Source organism: Onychomys torridus, chromosome 2, assembly GCF_903995425.1.
Source record: "Onychomys torridus chromosome 2, mOncTor1.1, whole genome shotgun sequence".
Taxonomy (NCBI): domain Eukaryota; kingdom Metazoa; phylum Chordata; class Mammalia; order Rodentia; family Cricetidae; genus Onychomys; species Onychomys torridus.
This window is the reverse complement of record NC_050444.1, coordinates 146,916,989-146,935,731: the sequence shown is the minus strand read 5'-3', so window position 1 is coordinate 146,935,731 and position 18,743 is coordinate 146,916,989. Positions and strand designations below refer to the sequence as shown.

The 18,743-nt window shown below is 52.1% G+C and overlaps 1 protein-coding gene across 1 annotated transcript in view; it reads right to left on the bottom strand.

Moving 5' to 3' along the window:
- Window positions 1-13,286: 13,286 nt before the first annotated feature.
- Window positions 13,287-18,743, bottom strand: part of Slc9a1 (solute carrier family 9 member A1) — a 56,335-nt gene continuing 50,878 nt past the window's right edge. Inside the window, exons 6-12 of the mRNA XM_036177430.1 lie at window positions 17,769-17,858; window positions 17,294-17,364; window positions 17,008-17,181; window positions 16,814-16,928; window positions 16,572-16,673; window positions 15,633-15,705; window positions 13,287-14,970 (exon numbers count right to left, since the gene is read on the bottom strand). Coding sequence (XP_036033323.1) covers window positions 14,627-14,970; window positions 15,633-15,705; window positions 16,572-16,673; window positions 16,814-16,928; window positions 17,008-17,181; window positions 17,294-17,364; window positions 17,769-17,858 — 969 coding nt within the window. The 3' untranslated portion in view covers window positions 13,287-14,626. The remainder of the gene's footprint in view (window positions 14,971-15,632; window positions 15,706-16,571; window positions 16,674-16,813; window positions 16,929-17,007; window positions 17,182-17,293; window positions 17,365-17,768; window positions 17,859-18,743) is intronic.

The following is an 18,743-nucleotide window of genomic DNA, read 5'->3' as shown; positions in this document are numbered from 1 at the left end:
CATACACACACACACACACACAATACACATACCATACACATACCACACACATACCCCACACACCCACACACCACACACACAATACACATACCTCACGCCACACACACACACATACACACACACCCCACACATACCAAACACATACACAACACCACACACATACAATAAGATACCACACACACATACCACATGCACCACACATACATATACACTACATACTACACACACAACACACACACATACCACACATAACCCACACACTATAATAGACATATACCACATAACACACACACACACACACACACACACAGACATCACTCCTCCCTTGCAATAAACCTGCAGTAGATCTGGCTGAATGACAAAGCTCTGCAGATGGAAGGCAAAGTGTAATTCAGGAATTTCTCTTAATCGGACTTCTTTTCTCCGTCCTTTTCCTCTTTCCCACCGGATGAATTTAGCCAGGACGCTGGAGCTGGAGCCGCCCTTTGGACCATGTGACAGAGGCAGATATGGACCATTTGGGAACAAGACAGAGGAGCTCGCTAATGGTTGCTTTATCCTGTCTTCCTGGGCTGAATCCTGTGGCTTTTGGTTTTTGTTTTTTTGAGATAGGGACTCACTGTGTGGACCAGGCTAGCCTCGGTCTCACAGAACTCTGCCTGCCTTTGCTTCGGGAATGCTGACGTGAAAGGCTTGTGCCACCATTTCTAGACATTAAATGGAGACAGACATTTGATCTCATTTAGGTCGCTGTCATTTCAGGTTCCCATCATTCATAGCTGAACCTGGATCTGGACCCAGGTTTGCTTGTCTCTCATATATTCAACCAGTATTTCTCGAAAGGAGGTGCAGATTGGTTTGAAACAGCACAGGTTGGTCTTAGCTGAGGCTAGCTTTGACACACACCCCCCCCCCCCATTCTGAAATTAAAGGTGTGTGCCACCACACCCCTCAGCCACTGTTTCTTGATGGCCTCAGGAGAGACGGAAGCCTGGTGGGGCAGCAGGGACCCTGTGGGAGTGGAGGGCTGTCTGACCTTGGCACAAAGTCAGGTGTGTCTGGCAGCCTCTGCATCAAAAAGGTACAAAGTCCAGGAAGGAAGCTCAGGGGAGCCGCTGAGCAGGTGGCTCGGTCCCTGGGGTCCCTTCGGCGGCCCCTCCGCCACCTGCATGGTAGCCCCATCTCCAGGCCTGATTGATTATGGCTGGAGAACTGGAGCGGGCGGGCGCACACCGCACAGCTCAGCAGGAACCAGCTGCCTCTCCCCGTGCCTTCTGGAACTCCTAGGCAAAAGCGCTAACTGGCATCGGATCTCTGGGTGAGGCTGGGTCTGCACAGAGCAGGAGAATGACCCGGAGCGCGGGAGTACCGGCGCGCTGTATTGTGTGATGCCAAGCAATTGAAGTGTCAGAGGTACAGGTGGCCTCGGGCCCTTCTTTCCACCTTACCCTTACCCGCTCATCCCAGGGAAATCTGAGTTCGGGCGCTGCCCCCCCTCGAGGGACAGGAAACCACTAGTCCCTGCTTGCTAGTTGCCAAGCAACCCAAGGATGAGCCTTCGAGGTCATTTCTCAGACAGCTCTGCGCCTCCCCACAGCCTGTGAACAGATGGCCCCCGCAAGCAGCCAGCCCCAGCCCTAAGCAATTGCTATGCTCCCGCAGCCTGTCTTGTGTGTAAGCTAGGAGGAGGCCCCGAGGGACACAGCCAGGGCAGTGTGGGGACTGTTTCCTGTGGAAAGGGAGAGGGGCCTAGGCTAGGCTCCAGGCAGCCCCTGCAGCAAGTCTGCTTTTGGCAGGGGAGGTGCCTGGGAGGAAGGGGAGAGAATGCTAGATTGGTACTGCCACTCAGTTCTCTAGGTGGGCTGGATTGTGTAGGAAAGAAGGTCTACCCACCTTGGCTGCTCACCAAAGTACAGCCTTTGTCAAGAGTCACGTAAAGAGCTAGGAACGGAGTCAGGATGTCGCTCAGTCGGCAGAGTGCCTGTCTAGCACGTAGGAAGCCCTGGGTTTGATCCCCAGTATTTTGTAAAACTGGGTGTGGTGAGGAATTCCTATAATCCTAGTGCTTAGGAGATGTAGACAGGCAGGTCAGAAGTCCAAGGTCACCCTTGCCTTCACAGGGAGTTAAAAGCAGGCTTAAAAACATCTCAGCGCATGCCTTTAATCCCAGCACTTGGGAGGCAGAGGCAGGGGATCTCTGTGAGTTCGAGGCCAGCCTGGTCCACAGAGCTAGTCCAGGACAGGCTCCAAAGCTACAGAGAAACCCCGTCTCAAAAAACAAAACAAACAAAAAAACCCTATCTCAAAAATAAATAAAATACAACTGAGTGTGGTGGCCTACACCTTTAGTCTCACTACTTGGAAGGCAGAGGCAGAAGGATCTCTGTGAGTTCAAGTCCAGCCTGGTCTGTATGTCAAGTGCTAGGACAGCCAAGACTATGTAGTAAGACCTTGTCTTGAAATAAATAAGTTAAAAAAAAATTAAAATTCAGGAGACACCTGTGATGTCACCATCTGTCTTTATTTTTAGGATGATGTCTCAGCCTCAGGGAGACATTCCCCTTCTGATTGCAGGAGGTAGAAACTCCAGAGAGATGCAGCCAGCTCCAGGACCCTCTGTCCCATTGTCCTGAGTTTTGCTTTTTATTTTTTAGTTTGGTTTTGTACTTTTGAAAAAGCATCTCACTACATACCCTGTGGCTGGCCTTGTACTCACTGTGTGTGAGGGTCCCGGCAAGCATCTCGGCCTGCAGTGAAATGATCCGAGAAGAGGCAAGAACGAAATTCAGGGCCGGGCGGTGGTGGTACACACCTGTAATCCCAGCACTCGGGAGGCAGAGCCAGGCAGATCTCTGTGAGTTCGAGGTCAGCCTGGGCTACAGAACGAGATCCAGGACAGGCACCAAAAGAACACAGAGAAGGGTTGGGGATTTAGCTCAGTGGTAGAACGCTTGCCTAGCAAGCGTAAGGCCCTGGGTTCGATCCTCAGCTCAAAAAACAAAAACAAACAAGCAAACAAAACACAGAGAAACCCTGTCTCGAAAAACAAAAACAAAACAAACAAAAAGAATGAAATTCAGTTCTGCTCAACCCTAGTTATCCGGTACTGGTTCAGACTTCCGGAGTCTGACACTGGTTTAGTTTAGCCATATTCAAGCACAGCACAATTTTGGAAAAAGGTTTCCTGACAACAGTGAACTCAGTCCTGTTCATTAGGACCTGTTCACATTGAAACTCTTTATGAAGTGCATATGGCTTCTTTCATAAGGATGGTTCTGTTGACTTAGAAACAGTGCTCAAGATAAGGGTCTAGGGAGAAAGTCTGAGGCAAACACGCCTATGGGAGTCAGGGTTGGCCTCCCCTAAGATAACACGGAAGTCACTTAGGTTGTTGTAAAACATGTGACATCTCTCATAGGATGGTTTGATGGACTGAGAACCTATGCTCAAGATCTAGGGGGCAAAGTCTGTGCTAAACAAACACAATATTCTGGGGGATTCGTGTGAACCTGGCCCTATACATAGCCAAGACCACCAGGTTGTAAACTACATCCTTTCCCAGCATTCCAAGCAGAAGGCAGGTAAACATCTCCTTCCTTTGAAGAGACAAACACTCCAGTCTAACTTTTCCTGGTTTCCCTAGTGCTTATCCGTGTGTACAAGGACCTCTTACCTGCTACAACTATGTAGAACAGGCTAACATCAGACTCACAGAGATCCAGCTGCTTCTGCCTCCTGTGTGCTGGCATTACAGGTGTGTGCCATCATGCCTTGATTAAAGCGGCCTATTTTTATTTTTCAATATGTATGAGTGTTTGGTTGCATGTATATGAGCACCATGTGTGCATCTAGTATTATCAGAGACCAGAAGAGCATGTCAGTCTCCTAGAACTGGAGTTACAGATGGCTGTGAGCCCCCATGTTGGTTCTGGGAAACTTACCCAGGCCCTCTGCAAGAGCAGCAAGTGTGGTGAACTGAAGCCATCTCTCCAGTCCCCGTTGTCCTGTGTTAATGCAAAGCAAGAAAGACCTGCTATTTCCAGAGCAGGCTCTTGCTGTGTGTCCCTTTCCCCCGTCTCTGGGTTAAATTGTGTTACTGGCAGTTCCCAGTCCTAAGGAAAACATTGACTGTTACCAATTGTCTGTTAGCATTATTGCTATTATATTTTTTAAAGATTTATTTGTTTGTTTATTTATTTATTATGTAGACAGCATAGATGACTGCAGGCCAGAAGAGGGCACCAGATCTCATTACAGATAGTTGTGAGCCACCATGTGGGTGCTGGGAATTGAACTCAAGACCTCTGGAAGAGCAGCCAGTGCTCTTAACCTCTGAGCCATCTTGCCAGCCCTTTTTTAAATTTCTCTCTCTCTCTCTCTTTTTTGCCTGCCTCTGCCTCCCAAGTGCTGGGATTAAAGGCGTGCGCCTCCACCACCCGGTTTCAAGGAGATTTGTCATGTACACTTCGGGGTGTGTCCAGGAAAAGAGTGAGCTGGGGGAAGAGCCGTCCTGAATCCCATCCTATTGGTTGAAGGTTCAGACAGAGTAAGAAAAAAGGGAGAAACCTGGTGAGGGCTTTTCTCTCCTCCTCCTGTCATGATAGGCTAGCCTGCTCCATTACTCCCCTGCCCAGCCCACCTCCAACACCATGGACGGAACCTTGTGGAGCCACGAGCTGGCAGCCACCTTCCCCATTTATTCCAGCCATTCTATCACAGCCATGAGGACAACCCGACCCTGCAAAGGAAGTCTCAGCTGAAGATGGCTTCACTGGCTCCGAGTAATCCTCCCATCTAGCTGTGATGTGAGCAGGAATGCAGAGTGGCCTGTTGTGGGCACGGAGGCGTCTGCCTCAGCTGCCTGTTGGATCTTTCAGGAAAGGATGCCTTACCTCCAACACCAACACATGTGCACATGCACACACAAACACGTGGGTGCTACATGTACACACAGCAGGTGCTCTGGGACTGTTTGCCAAAAGACATGGGGCAGAAGTCTTAACTTTCCTCATCTGTAAAATGGGCTCATGTGCTGCACTGACTCCCAGAAACTGATCTTTCCCAAACCTACAGCTCTTCTAGATTCTAGCACTTTCTTTGTCCCTTTAAGTCTTACCCCTCTACTATGCAGGGACTCCTTCCTCAAACCCTTTTTGACTTCTTGAGAATGTGGCCTGATGCTAGGCATGGTGGAACTCCTTTCTAATCCCGGCACTCGGGAGGCAGAGGCAGGCAGATCTCTGAGTTCAAGGCCAGCCTGGTCTACAGAGTGAGTTCCAGGGCAGCCAGGGCTACACAGAGAAACCCTGTCTCAAACAAAACGAGAGAGAGAGAGAGAGAGAGAGAGAGAGAGAGAGAGAGAGAGAGAGAGACTGAGAGACAGACAGACAGACTGAGGTGTGTGTGTGTGTGTGTGTGTGTGTGTGTGTGTGTGTGTGTGTGTGTGTGAGAGAGAGAGAGAGAGAGAGAGAGAGAGAGAGAGCCCCCACCCAGGGCCTGACTGGCTACCGGAAGAGCCATGGAAGCTTCCGTGGCAAGGCCTGGGGTCAGGCTGCCCACACATCTTGACTAATGCTCTAATAACCCCCTTGACAGAGCTGAGGGACAATGGCAGGCTATGCCGTGCTGTGGCGTGACAGTTAGTCACTGTCTAACCAGGAGTAGCCTGAGATGACTGGCAAGATGACAGCAGATCAAGCGGCAGCATTTAGTAACTATGGTGACAGCGTTGGCTAAATAGTGACAAAGACCGGGCATGGCTGATCTGGAGAGCCTTCCCTCTGTCAGCCACAGGGCAGCTGTGGCAGAGGACCAGTTTCTGTCCGATGGTGACGATCAGAGCCAAACCTATGCACGGCCCCATTAAACCTTTCACACCGGGGAAAGATGTGTGTTAAGAAGGAGTGACGGTGTGGAAGAGGGCTGGAGAGATTGTTCAGTGGTTAGTGCTTGCTGCTCTTCCTGAGGACCCAAATCGGTTCCCCACACCCACCTCAGCTGGTCCATAACCACCAGCAACTCCTGCTTCCAAGGATCTGACATCTTCTGCACACAAACACACACATAGCAGACAGACAGACAGACAGACAGACACACACACACACACACACACACACACACACACACACACACACACGGACACGGACACGGACACGGACACGGACACGGACAACGGAAGCCCAAGCCCTGAGATGGGGCCGTATGGCTAGAACTTTGTAGACACTGAAGCTTCTTGCTGATGGCGGGCAGTCCCACCCTCAGTTCTTGAAAACTAGTCTTTCCTTGCTTATAAATCATCCAGTGACAGCTGGGCAGTGGTGACGCACACCTTTGAGGCAGGAGGATCTCTCAGTTCCAGGTCAGCCTGGTCTACACAGAGAAACACGGTCTCAAACAAAACAAAACAAAATACATGCAGTGACTCTGCTTGGGGCAGTGGCATCTGAAGGGGCAATGAGTTCCCCCAGGGTGCAGTTCCAGCACCTGCCCTGTCCCTTGGCACACCCTCCTATTATGACAGTGATGCCCTAGCATAGCCCAGGAACAGTACAAGGCTCATTCTATGAGGAACATGTACACATTCAGGGAGTGGCCAAAGTTTGTGAAGCTCTGCCAGAAACCTGGGTTGGATTCTGGGGGTGTTAGACTAAGGAAGACAAACTTGGGGCTTAAACAGAGCCAAATTAGTTGATGTAGGCATCTTCCCTCAGGCCTGGGCTTGTGTGGATTTGAGACTTGGATGAGTTGGCTATTTGGGGCCTGAAATAATATTTGGCGGGGGAGTGAATCACCCAGTGGCTTGGCTCAGGGTTAGTCCTGGGAGGAAGGCCTTCATGACTCAGTCCCTGAAGCTCCTCCTGAAGGACTCACAGTGTCCTTGAAATAGAAAAAAGTCCTGCCTCCAAACTGATAACAATCTTTGCTGATTTAAACTCCACCATCCTCCCCTGGCAGGATGAGGTTGGGAGATTTTTCCAGTTGCTGCTGTGGCCTAGACTTTTTCCTGCGACAAGTCAGCAAGACTCCTGGGCAGGTGTGATGGAATGTGTCATCATTAACTTCACAGGCTTCAGAATCTCCAGGAAGGGAAGCCTCTGTACACGCCTGTGAGGGATTACTGGAGTAGGCTGAACAATGGAAAGAGGCTCCACTCCTGCGGACTAGGTAGCAAGGGGCTGGGGAGATGGCTCAGTGGTTATAGTTGCTTCCTACAAAAGCAAGAGGACCAGAGTTCGGATCCCCGGCACCACATAAATGATAGGTGGGTGTGGTGGCTCACCTGTAATTTCAGTCTTTGAATGAGGATGGGCCACTGAGACTAGCAATACTGATGTCTGGGTTTGATTGAGAGACCCTGTTTCAAGATGAATGAAGTGGGAGGTTTTTGTTTGTTTGTTTTTTGAGACAGGGTTTCTCTGTGTAGCCCTGGCTGTCCAGGATCTTACTCTGTAGACCAGGATAGCCTTGAACTCACAGAGATCCACCTGGCTCTGCCTCCGGAGTGCTGGGACTAAAGTTGTGCACCACCACTGCCTGGCATTGAAGTGGAAGATTCTTGACCTTAGTTTTGGATCTTCAAACACACACACACACACACACACACACACACACACACACACACACACACATGAAAAGAGGTCAAGCATAAGCATTCATTACTCTCTGCTTCCTGTGGACACATTATGCACATCTGCCTTGATTTCCCAGCCGTGATGTCTGCACCCTCAAATATCACAAATATCCCTTCCTCTCCCAAGCTGCTCTTGTCAGGGTGTTTTATCATAGCAACAATAAAGGGACTGAGGTGGCAGATGCCTTTGATCCCTGTGGTGGCCCCCACAGGCTCATATAGCTGAGTGTTTGGTTCCCAGTTGGTGGTTTAGGAAGGATTAGGAGGTGTAGCTTTGTTGGAGGAGGTGTGTCACTGGGTTGCAGAGGCTGGAGGTGGAGGTGGGGAGGTTTCAAAAGTTTACACCAGCCGGGCGGTGGTGGTGCACGCCTTTAATCCCAGCACTTGGGAGGCAGAGCCAGGCGGATCTCTGTGAGTTCAAGGGCAGCCTGGGCTACCAAGTGAGTACCAGGAAAGGCGCAAAGCTACACAGGGAAATCCTGTCTCGAAAAAACAAACAAACAAACAAACAAACAAAAAAAGATGTAATCTCTCAACTACAGCTATGCTGCCATGCTTTCCGCCATGCTGATCATGGACTAACCCTCTGAGACTGTAAGCAAGCCTCCAATTAAATGCTTTCTTTTATAAGTTGTCTTGGTCATTGTTATGATATGGCACACAGAAGGCCTTGGCGGGTTGGGCCAAGGTGCCCCGGTGGGTGAGGGAACGTGCCATGCCAGCCAGATGCTGCAGCGTGGAGCCGTGGAGAGTCACTCACACTATGCAGATACATGTCCACAGGGAAAGTTTATTTTGGGGAGAGGGGAGAGGGGATGGGTGGAAGGAGAAAGAAGAGAGAGAGGAGGTGCACACCTCGTGGGAATAGAAAGAGAGGAGGGTGCGAGGATGTTCTCTCTTAGAGGGGGCTTTATGTAAGATGACATCAGGACTGCTGTTCTTCACAGCAATGGAACAGTGACCCAGACAGTCTCCAAACGTTTACCTCACTGTCACCTCTTGGCTCTGCCTATACTTTTTTTCTATCATGTCATAACCCAAGGGTCTTCAAGCATCATGATAGGGTTCTAGCACTAGGCCAGCCCACTACCTTGCCAATGGGGTAACAGTCGGGCCCAGTGAGTGGGAAGAGCTATAAATGATCGGCATTCTTGGAATGTTTGCTAAGGAAGGCGGGCCATGAGGTGGCTGACAATCTGAGTGTGAGCCTCAAGCCCTACACGCTGGAAAAACACCCACTCTCACAAGTTGTCCTCTGGCCTCCACAAGCACACACACTCGTGCATGCAAAGTAAATAAAAATGTAATACAAATTTTTAAAAAGTAAATAAAGGAAGGAGTGTAAGACTCATGAAAAATGAGGGACTGCCATGTCAGAGAGGTGTCACAGGGACCCAGTGTTCAGGGTCTGTCCAGATCTGTCCTCTAAGATGGGGGACAAGGGACCAACCTTCACACTGCCCTCTGCAAAGGCTGGATGGGATTCTGTGAGACTTTGAATTGGGGCGCGGGGGTAACGGATACCACATCCGGCTGTGCTGCCAAAGTCATTTTCTATGAACTCCACGAGACTGTGACTTTGGGGAAGAGAGGCCCTGAAGCAGGTGCAGGCTGCAGAGGACGCTGCCCAGTCACGTGAGCATTGCAAGTGAGACGAGAACATGGCAGAAAGATGGCGGGCGGACAAGTGCCAGTGGAGATTCTGGCACAGACCCTCGGGGCTTCCTACTAAACCACGCCAGCAACTTGTGCCAACAGCCAGTCTCCATTTGAAAAGTAGCTCCTGGCTCACACTGGGCAAGGTAGGGGCAGAATGCCTGACTGTGGGACACCAAGCGACCCCTGTAACCAGAGCTGGAGATTTTCGGACCCATTTCATGAAACTGGACACACAGACTGGCATTCTATTATTAAACAGCAGCTATGAGTTCAGGTCTGGACAAGTCCAGAAAGCACAGGAAACGGCATGAGCAGGTGGTTCAAATCCCCTGGCACCCCACTTGCTGCTATAGTAATTCTCCGTAGCTCACACTGGAGTTGCTGTTCCATTGACTTGAAGGGACAGGCAGATAGGTTTGCTGTCTTTATGTGTAGATATAGATATATAGTATGTATATACATATAAAGTGATAAGTTTATTTTTTATCACCTTAAATTTTTTATGTAATTTATTTTTATTTTATGTTCATTGGTGTTTTGCCTGCATGTATAGCTGTGTGAGGGGGTCACAAAGCCATGGTACTGGAGTTATAGACAGGTGTAAGCTGCCATGTAGGTGCTGGGAATTGAACCTGGGTCCTCTGGAAGAACAGCCAGTGCACCCCTCTGAGCCAGCTCTTCATGTGGATGCTGGGAATCCGAACACAACAGAGGGCACATGTTAGAAAGTCTACTCTCTTCTCCCACCATATGAGTCCCAAGGATCAAATTCAGGTCATCAGGCTTAGTGACGCATGCCCTCACCCACTGAGCCATCTTACCTGCTCTCCACTTTATTTTAAACAGGGTCTCACTATGGCTGTCCTACAACTCACTCTGTAGCCCAGGCTGGCCTCAGATTCACAGAGATCCACCTGTCTTTGTCTCCCATGTGCTGGGATTAAAGGCGTGCGCCACCAGGAACTGCTCCTACACTTTATTTTGGGGGCAGGGACTTTCAAGGAGCAGAGCTTGCTGATTCAGCTAGAATGTCTGGCTGGCCAGCCTCTGGGTTTCTGTCTCCACCTCCCCAGCGCTGAGATTACAGTGGTACACCTCTAGGCTAGTTCTTTATGCAAAGGCTGGGCATGGGAATACCAGTTCACACCATCAGAAGACTTTTAAAATAGGGAGATTAGGGGCTACAGAGAGAATCATCACCCTAGGGGTAGCAGCTCCTTGCTGTTGGGAGGTTGACCCCCCTTTCTTTGTGAAGGAGCAGACCTCAGGGTCTAAGTGCATACTAATGACACCCACTTGCATTCCCACCTGGTTACCTCTGCCAGTACCGCATTTCTGGATTCTACACAATGTCTCTCATTGTGTACCTACTGCCATTTGATGTACACCATCTGCAGTATCTTACAGACTGCCATGTTCTCCCCATGAATCCTGCCATCAGTAGTACTGACTGGACAGAACACTGTAAACTGGGAGACTTCACCCTAAGTTTGGGCCTCTGATGGGCAACGATGCAGCACATGCTTCAAAATAGCCAGTATACAGTACCTCTGTTCTCAAGTACGGGGAGTCGGGGGATTACATGTAGGAGGGTCTCTATTATTCCAAGTTACCCCAGAGGGATTCCTGCCTTTATTCCCTTGACTTGTGGTCATGCTGAACTCTGTGTGTGGCTTAGGCATCGGCAGGAGGAGGGTCAAGTGCATTGGCTATAGGATAATTAGTCTGGGTTATCAAGACACTAAATTTTAGTATACAATGGGGGCTGGGTAGAAAGACTGGCTGGAATCGTGGGGTTCACCAGAGGCCTCCCAGTACTCCTGTGATCCTTAGTTTTGGGGGACCAGGGAACCCAACAACCATCACAGCGGTACCAAGTGCAAACACACAGGGAAAGGGGGCATACAACAGTCACAGGTCCCTTCTCTCAACCTTCCAGCTCTAGAACTTGATGTTATTGCTATTCTTGAGGCAGGTGGGGCTAGGGAGCCCCAGGTAGGACTCAACAAATCCTCCTACTTCAGCCCACCAGGTAAAGATCCCGATCAGCCATGGCATTGCCCGTGGTAAGAATGGAAACTCCAGGCACGGTGGCACATGCTTTAATCCCATCACTCAAGAGGCTGGGGGCAAAGACTCTCCCTGTATCTGAAGTTATAAGGAAAGTGCCATCGAAGGTCTCGTGTGACCCGCCATAAAACCAATGCTGCTCACGTTTTCTGTTTTTGTGTTCTATTGTCCCAAGGAGCCCCATGACTAAATTTTTTAGAAGGTTTTGGTGTGTGACATTAGATGTTTTCCTCAAACCCTCTCCACTTCAATTTGAGACAGGGTCTCTCTCTAAACCTAAAGTGCACCAGGGGTGGCTGGCCATCGGGCTCCAGGGATAATCCCCCCACCCCACCCCACCCCACCCCACTGCCAAATTGACTTTTTACATGTATACAGGGGGTCGAAACTTGGTCTAAGCTTGGCAAGCTCTTTAACCACTGAGCCATATTCCCAGCCAATTATTTTAATGTTTAGTTTAGGCTGCCTCAGCCTCCAGAGTACTGGGATTATTGGGATTACAGGTATGAGCCACCATACTCAGTTTCTGAAGATTAATGTTTCAAGTTAATCCCTAAGTAGGATTGAAGGATGACGAGGATGCAGTGTTGCCAAGATTTTGTTTCCTGTGTTGAGGATAAAGCTGTTTCCCCGCCTTCCATTAAAGAAAAAAATGACATAAAAATCTTTCTTATTGCTGTTGGTTTTTTGGAGACAGGGTTTCTCTGTGTAGCTCTGTCTGTCCCTGAACTCTCTCTGTAGACCAGGCTGGCCTTGAACTCAGATACCCACCTGCCTCTGCTTCCTGAGTGCTGGGACTAAAGGTGTGTGCCACCATGGCCTGGTAAGAGTTATGTTTTGATGTATGTGCATGTGCGTGCCAGCATGAGTTTATGTGCACCGTGTGTGCGGTGGCCAGGGCGGTGGGTCCTCTGGAGCACCCACGGGTAGCTGTGCTGTGACTTTGGGACAGCAGCTGTCAGAATCACAGCTCTTTTCTCACCTTCAGCTCTAGAACCTTTTACTGTTGTCGTCCTTGAGACAGGGTGTGGCCATGGAGCCCCCGGTTGGCCTCAAGGAATCCTCCTACTTCTGCCCCCCTCCTGGGATCAGGCAGAGTGGGGGAGGGGGGAGGGGGCAGGAGGTCATGTTTTCCGAAGTGAGATCCATTGGGCCTCATCCCTGGTGGGTATCCATAACGCTGCCAGCACCTTCTGAGTGTTACAGCTGTCCCCTGGTAGGACATCAATACAGGAATGCAGTGTGGTCCTTTCCTATAATCCTTTTTGCCTGGCCGGCTTCAGACATCCTAAGTGAGCTCTGAATCTAGGTCCCAGGCTGGGCAGAGCCTCTTGGCCAGCACAGGTTCCTCTGAGCTGAGACCTCACTGCCCTCTGGTGGTCAGCTACTGGAAATGCGGCTCAGTTCCCAGCTCTGCATTACCCACAACTCCTTATTCCAATGGTACAGCTTCTGTTTCCCAGGAGAAAACACAGGGCTTCAGAGACTCTGCATTGCCCTTAGATCCCAACCATAAACTACAAGATCCCGTCCTTCCCGTCTGCTCCCCCGAGCCAGACACACTGTTTTTTCAAGCCGAGCAAAAAGACTAAGGAAAAGAGAAAAACCACACAGGAGCAGGAGGAATTCCAGAGAATGCCCCCCACTGGCCTTCCTCAGGCCTGCATGTCTCCCAGGTGTCAGTCCTGGGGTACCAGTCAGGAGTCTCCCTGATAATGCCCTGCAGCCCTGCTGACACACCAGGGGTTTCCAGCTGTGTGAGCACCAAGCTGAGGCCCCGAGTGCAGACATGCCGCCCCACCTCACCGTATCTGCAGTACCTGGCACACAGTACCAACCCCACCGGCAGCTGATGGTGGCAGTGTTTCTGTGCCAGTCTTTGAGCATAGTTCCTCTGGCACCCTCCTTCCCAGGAAGCAGCCCTGACTCTTATAAAAAACTCACATTGATTTATTAGAATATGAAAAAGGTTCAGTTTCTTCTGTACAGGCGCAGAGCAGAGCTGTGGTGGCTTTGTACTTGGTTGTCACTGTCACCTTGCATGGAGAGAGCTGGGTCAAGCACCCAGGGCCCCCTCCCCTGGGAGGGACCCCTCTGACTACTGCACAATCCTGGGGAGGGAGTGCTTGGGGGTTGGATAGACGCCCGTTGGCTTGGGCCAGCCATGGCGGCAGAAGGGAGTTATGTGCTTGTGAGCAAAGGCCTCTGGGGTCCAGTGCTGTCTACTCCAGCAGCCCTGGCCAGGACAGGAGACCCTCGGGGGAAGCCTATCCCCAGGGCTGGGCTTCACTGCAGGCTGGGTATGCAGGTGGTCTGGATAGGGGTGGTGGAGGCACAGGCCAACCGAAGTGAAGGCGTGCCCTCGAGCAAGGTGGTGCCAGGAGGCCCTTGCTCATGTCAGGTCACATCTCCACCAGTGCTGTGGGCAGAAGAGCCCAGCAGGCAGAGGTTCGATTTAGGGAAGGAGAGTTGTCAACAGCAGGAGGGAAGGAGGAGGGGTAGGGGGTGAGTTCTGAATGGTGTGGGGGTTTCAAAGGGTCTAACAACAGGAGTGCCTCTGTGCAAACAGAATCGTACTTACATGGAGGTGCGGATAAACCAAGTGTAAAAAGGGGGCATTCCCTCCCATGTCACAGCCCCAGAAAGGCCCAGTGGTCCTCATCACCCAAGTCACGCCACTGTTCCATCACCCAGTTCCCAGCAGGGAGCTCAGAGGTGCCCTCAGCCTGCAGCTCTGAGTGAGGGCAGCTCAGGAGGCTGGCCAGGGTGCCATGGCTGGCAGGAGTAGTGTGAGTCTGCCATGGGTCACCCATCTGTCTCCCAGCCACATGCCTGCTGTCCTCAGATACGGGAGAGCCCGGTCAAGGCCAAGGAAGGTTCAGCTCCCTCCTTTCCTGGTGGGACCACAGTGGAGCCAGTGGCTCTTTGGTTATAAATGATGATCAGAGATGGAAAACTGGTCTGGATGAGGAGGGGGCTGCGGGAAGGGAGGGCCTCGTGGAGCCCTGGTTCCTGTATGGGAGAGCCTGGATCTCGAGGTGGGGCGGGGCCTGCCTCAGCAGCCCAGCTGTTCTGCCAAATGGATTGGGAAGGCAGTTCTGGTGGGAGAGGACACTTCCCAGGAGGCAGGGGCAAGCCGTGCTGCAGTGGGGGTGTGGACCCAGCTGCCATGCGTGGGAAGGGGGCAGGGCCAATCCAGGTCAGGAGGCAAGGGAGCTCCCAGCCCCCACTCTGTGGGAGAGTCTATGGGACACCACTGGCCTGGCTCTACTGGCCTTTGGGGATGAAAGGCTCTCCCTCCCCAGGCTCCGGGTGGGGGCCTGGGTCACTGAGGCAGCGCTGTATTCTCTGGGAGGTGGGGCTGTCACTTGGTCCAGGGGTGAAGACATCGTCGGTGCCTGGGGATGAGGGCTCCTTGCTCCGCATCATAATGACGCCATCCTCATCCTCATCTTCCTCCTCCCGAGTCATCCTTGCTGGATCCCGGTTTAGCCCCAGGACCCTGCCCTTCAAATCCTCATTAACCAGGTCCACAGACTCAGGCGACTGTGGGGAGGCTGGGTCGATGGTGATAACGGGCAAATCTGCCTTAGGCTCATAGGCCAGTGGATCTGTGGATTGAAAGGAAAGAACAGATGGTTCTGCCTGAGCCCTGCTCAGTATGTGCCACACCTCAAGGACCCCTTCAGCCTCTCCTAGCAGCTCTCAGACCTTCCCATGATGCAACCATGTCTATGGGCTTCACGACTTTGTCCACATGGGCCCCAGTGACCCCCCTGCTACCAGCTGCTCTTCTACCAGATGGTTGCTTTCCTTGGGTCAGGGGTTCCCACTGGTGTCCCACAGGTTAAAAAAATAGAGCTTTGGGCTAGAGAGATGGCTCCGAGCTTAAGAGCACTGGCTGCTCTTCCAGAGGACCAGAGTTCAATTCCCAGCACCCACATGGCGGCTCACAACTGTCTGTGACTCCAGTTCCAGGGGATCTGACACCCTCACACCAATGCACATAAAATAAAGTTAAATTTTAAAAAAAGAAAGAAAGAAATCGGGCTTTTCCCTGAGTCATGACCTGGAGGCCTAGGCCTGTCCCTGTTGCTCCCTGTCAGGTGCTCTGTTGTGGCTCCGTGGCAGTCCTCATCCTGAGTGCCACTGGCAGCACCTCTGTGCCCAGGTTTGACAGCAGCGCTATGCTGCCCTCTCTGACATGGACACGGTCGTGATGGGGAAGGCCTGTCTTCCCCTGTGACTCTGAGGCCCCTCCTTAGCCCTTTACCTGAGCCTATGCGGGCCCGCGTCATGGTGGGTGAGTCCAGCTTGTGGGTCGGTACCGTCAGGTAGTTGCTGATCTGACAGAGAGAGTGGACGGGGTGAGTGTGGGCAGTGGGCTGGCAGAAGTCCTCTGGAAGACACTGAGGCAGTGGCTCCTCAATGGGCTCTTCCACTGCCTGCGCCAGCACCCACACTGACGTGGGCAGACTAAACAGATCTGCCTTGTCTCCAGCCCACATCTGACCCCAAGATTCTAGATTTAAAAAAAAAAAATTAGAACAACAGCAATAAAAAACTTGGAGATACCGGGTGGTGGTGGCGCACGCCTTTAATCCCAGCACTCGGGAGGCAGAGGCAGGCGGATCTCTGTGAGTTCGAGGCCAGCCTGGTCTTCAGAGCGAGTTTCAGGAAAGGCGCAAAGCTACACAGAGAAACCCTGTCTCGAAAAACCAAAACCAAAAACCAAAAACCAAAAACCAAAAAACTTGGAGTGGCATGTCTAAATCCTGTATGGCCCCCAGGCCGTGCAAACCCACTACATCACAACTGAGCTCAGCTCCTTACCTTTCAACAAGCCTCTTCCTTCTTTGGGCACTCTGTGACCTCTACCACCCCTTCAGGTTCTTTTCCACCCCAGTGGCCCACCTCAACACTAGTCACCCAGTCACTCAGTCTTACTGGCTCACTTCCCAGTGTCCCTTGCATTCACATCTTTCTCTCTCTCCCCGCCAACCCCACCCTTTCCCCACATCACTCCTCAGGGGATGAGGCCCAAAGCCTCACACCATTAATTAACCTCACGATCTGTTGTCTGTGTCTAAAGTAGGTCCATGCCCTCAGCGGAGCTCGGAGCTCGACAGAGCCTGAGGTGCCCTGTGGTGAGAGGCAGGAAGAGGAACCAGCCTCCTGCATGTGAGGAAGGCAGGCCCGGCCTGACACGCACCTTCTGCTCCAGCTGCCGGGCCTTCTGCCTCCGGAGCAGCATCTGGTTCCAGGCTTCCTCGTAGGGGTCGGCCACCAGCGTGTGTCTGTTGTAGGACCGCAGCTGAGGGAGGAACCGCCATCAGGGAGGAAAGGACTCAGAAGCTGGGCTGGAAGGCCAGGGCCAGGGAGGCTCTAGGTGTGTGGGAGGCAGAAGCAGGATAGGGGATAGAGAGCAGGTGCCAGGCTTGGGCAGGACCTCACCCGCTGTCGGGTCTTCTGCAGGTTGCTCCTCAAGATCTTGCGGATCTCCTCCTCCTTGTCCTTGGACAGTGCCGGCAAGATGCGATCCGAAGTCACGGACTTGGGGTTGATGTTCCTGGGACAACAGAACACAGGTTAGGGCTGGGGAGCTAACATGGGTGCAGACGCTGCCCAGGTTGGCCAATGGCACTCACTGCATGGAGACAGTTGAAACAGCAGAAGGGATCTTGCCCATGCCTCCACTCTCCACCAGCTCAATGGCCTGCTTCATCTCCATCTTGTGGTAGAAGGCGATGAGCTGTGGCTCTTTGGAACGCTCACCGGCTATCAGACACTTCTTCACATACTTCTTATTGAACCGGTTGAGCCTGTGGGAGGAGGGAGGTAGGTGGGGCTGGTTCCTAGGCATGAGAAGATGTCCAGGCCCCCAAGGACCCTTAACTGCCCTCCCCACCCTCTGCCCACCAGACCTTCACCTACTTGTCCTTCCAGTGATGGTGGCCATAGTGACCACAGATGTCCTCGATGCCTGTCAGAAGGTGGTCCAGGAACTGAAATGGGCCCAGGGCCAGGTCAAGCCTTACTACTGGGTTCCTTTCCTACCCGACCCTCCTTTACCCCAACTATGGGTCTGCTTAGCTGGCCCTGTAGTTCCAGCAGTAGCCAGGAGGTGGCGCCTTCCCCTTACTCATCCTGAAGCCCAAGCCACACACTGGTGAACATCTCCTCTCTGAACCCACAACTACTGACAAAGGTTGGCTTCAAGCAGAGGCAGGGACGGTATAACAGCTCCCAACTGCTCACACCACACTTTCCCTTCAGCTCGAGCTTGGCAGGGGGCCCCAGGGGGCTGAGAGACCACCTAGCACTGGGATGAGAGAAGGCGGGCTCAAGGCCCAGTTGGGCCCCAGCTCCAGCCTTCTCCTACAACCCAAGGCCCAGCCCAGCCCAGTACCTGTGTGTGGATCTCCTCGTTGATGGAACGCTTTGTTTCTTGCTTTTTCTTCACAGCCAACAGGTCTACCAGGGGCCGAATGGTCATGCCCTGGAGGGCAGGTGAGTGTCAGACATCCTGGCTCTGCCAACCAGCAAGAAGGTTGAGGGACCTCCCTTCTTCCTGAGGGCCTCCGAGGCAAGGAGGATCTCCCCTTTGAGGTCCTCCATCTCCCAGGACTGGGGGGCTTATAACTCTCTACCTCAGTGTGTAAATAAAGGCAGGTCTTTAAAGCCCACCTCTCCCGGAGACAGCAGTCAGAGGTCTGATAGCTCAACCAGTGGAACAAGCCTCACTGCCCATCAGGCTGGGGCCTGGGTCCAGGGCCGGCTCCACCACAGATCTGCTCTGCAGCCCAAGGACTCATGCCCTGCTGATAGAGAACCTCCTCTGCCCTGCCTCCCTCACAGGCTCTACGTGTTCACTAGTACCTGTGCTACAATGCCTGCAATATCCCTGAAAGATGGCTCCTTAAAATGTTCCCATTTTACAGATGAGGGAACTGAGCAGTAGAGAGGCTGAGTGATTTCCTAAGGCCAGAAGCAGCAGACCCAGAGTCAGGCTGGCTCAAGGGGGTCAGCACCATGCCACCTTCAGTGAAAGCGGGCTTGGAAACCCAAACAGGCTCAAGAGCAAAGTCAGGATAAAGCAGTGTTTCTGAGGACAGAGCAGGGCAGGAGGCCAAAGAGGAACTCGTTCCTGTAAAAGGACAGAACCTGCACCCACTCCAAGAGGGCTCTCTGTGTATTTTCTCATGAGAACGCAAAGGTGTGCCCATCTGGCACTATGTGAGGACTAGTGCCCAGGAAAGACAGAGGATGGAAGAGAAACAGATGCCCAACAGAGTTTCTCACCTGTTCTAGGTCAGTCAGCTATGGGAGAGCAGTGTGCAGCATCCCCCACAGGCCTCCCTTGGGGAGGGCGACTAGAGACAGG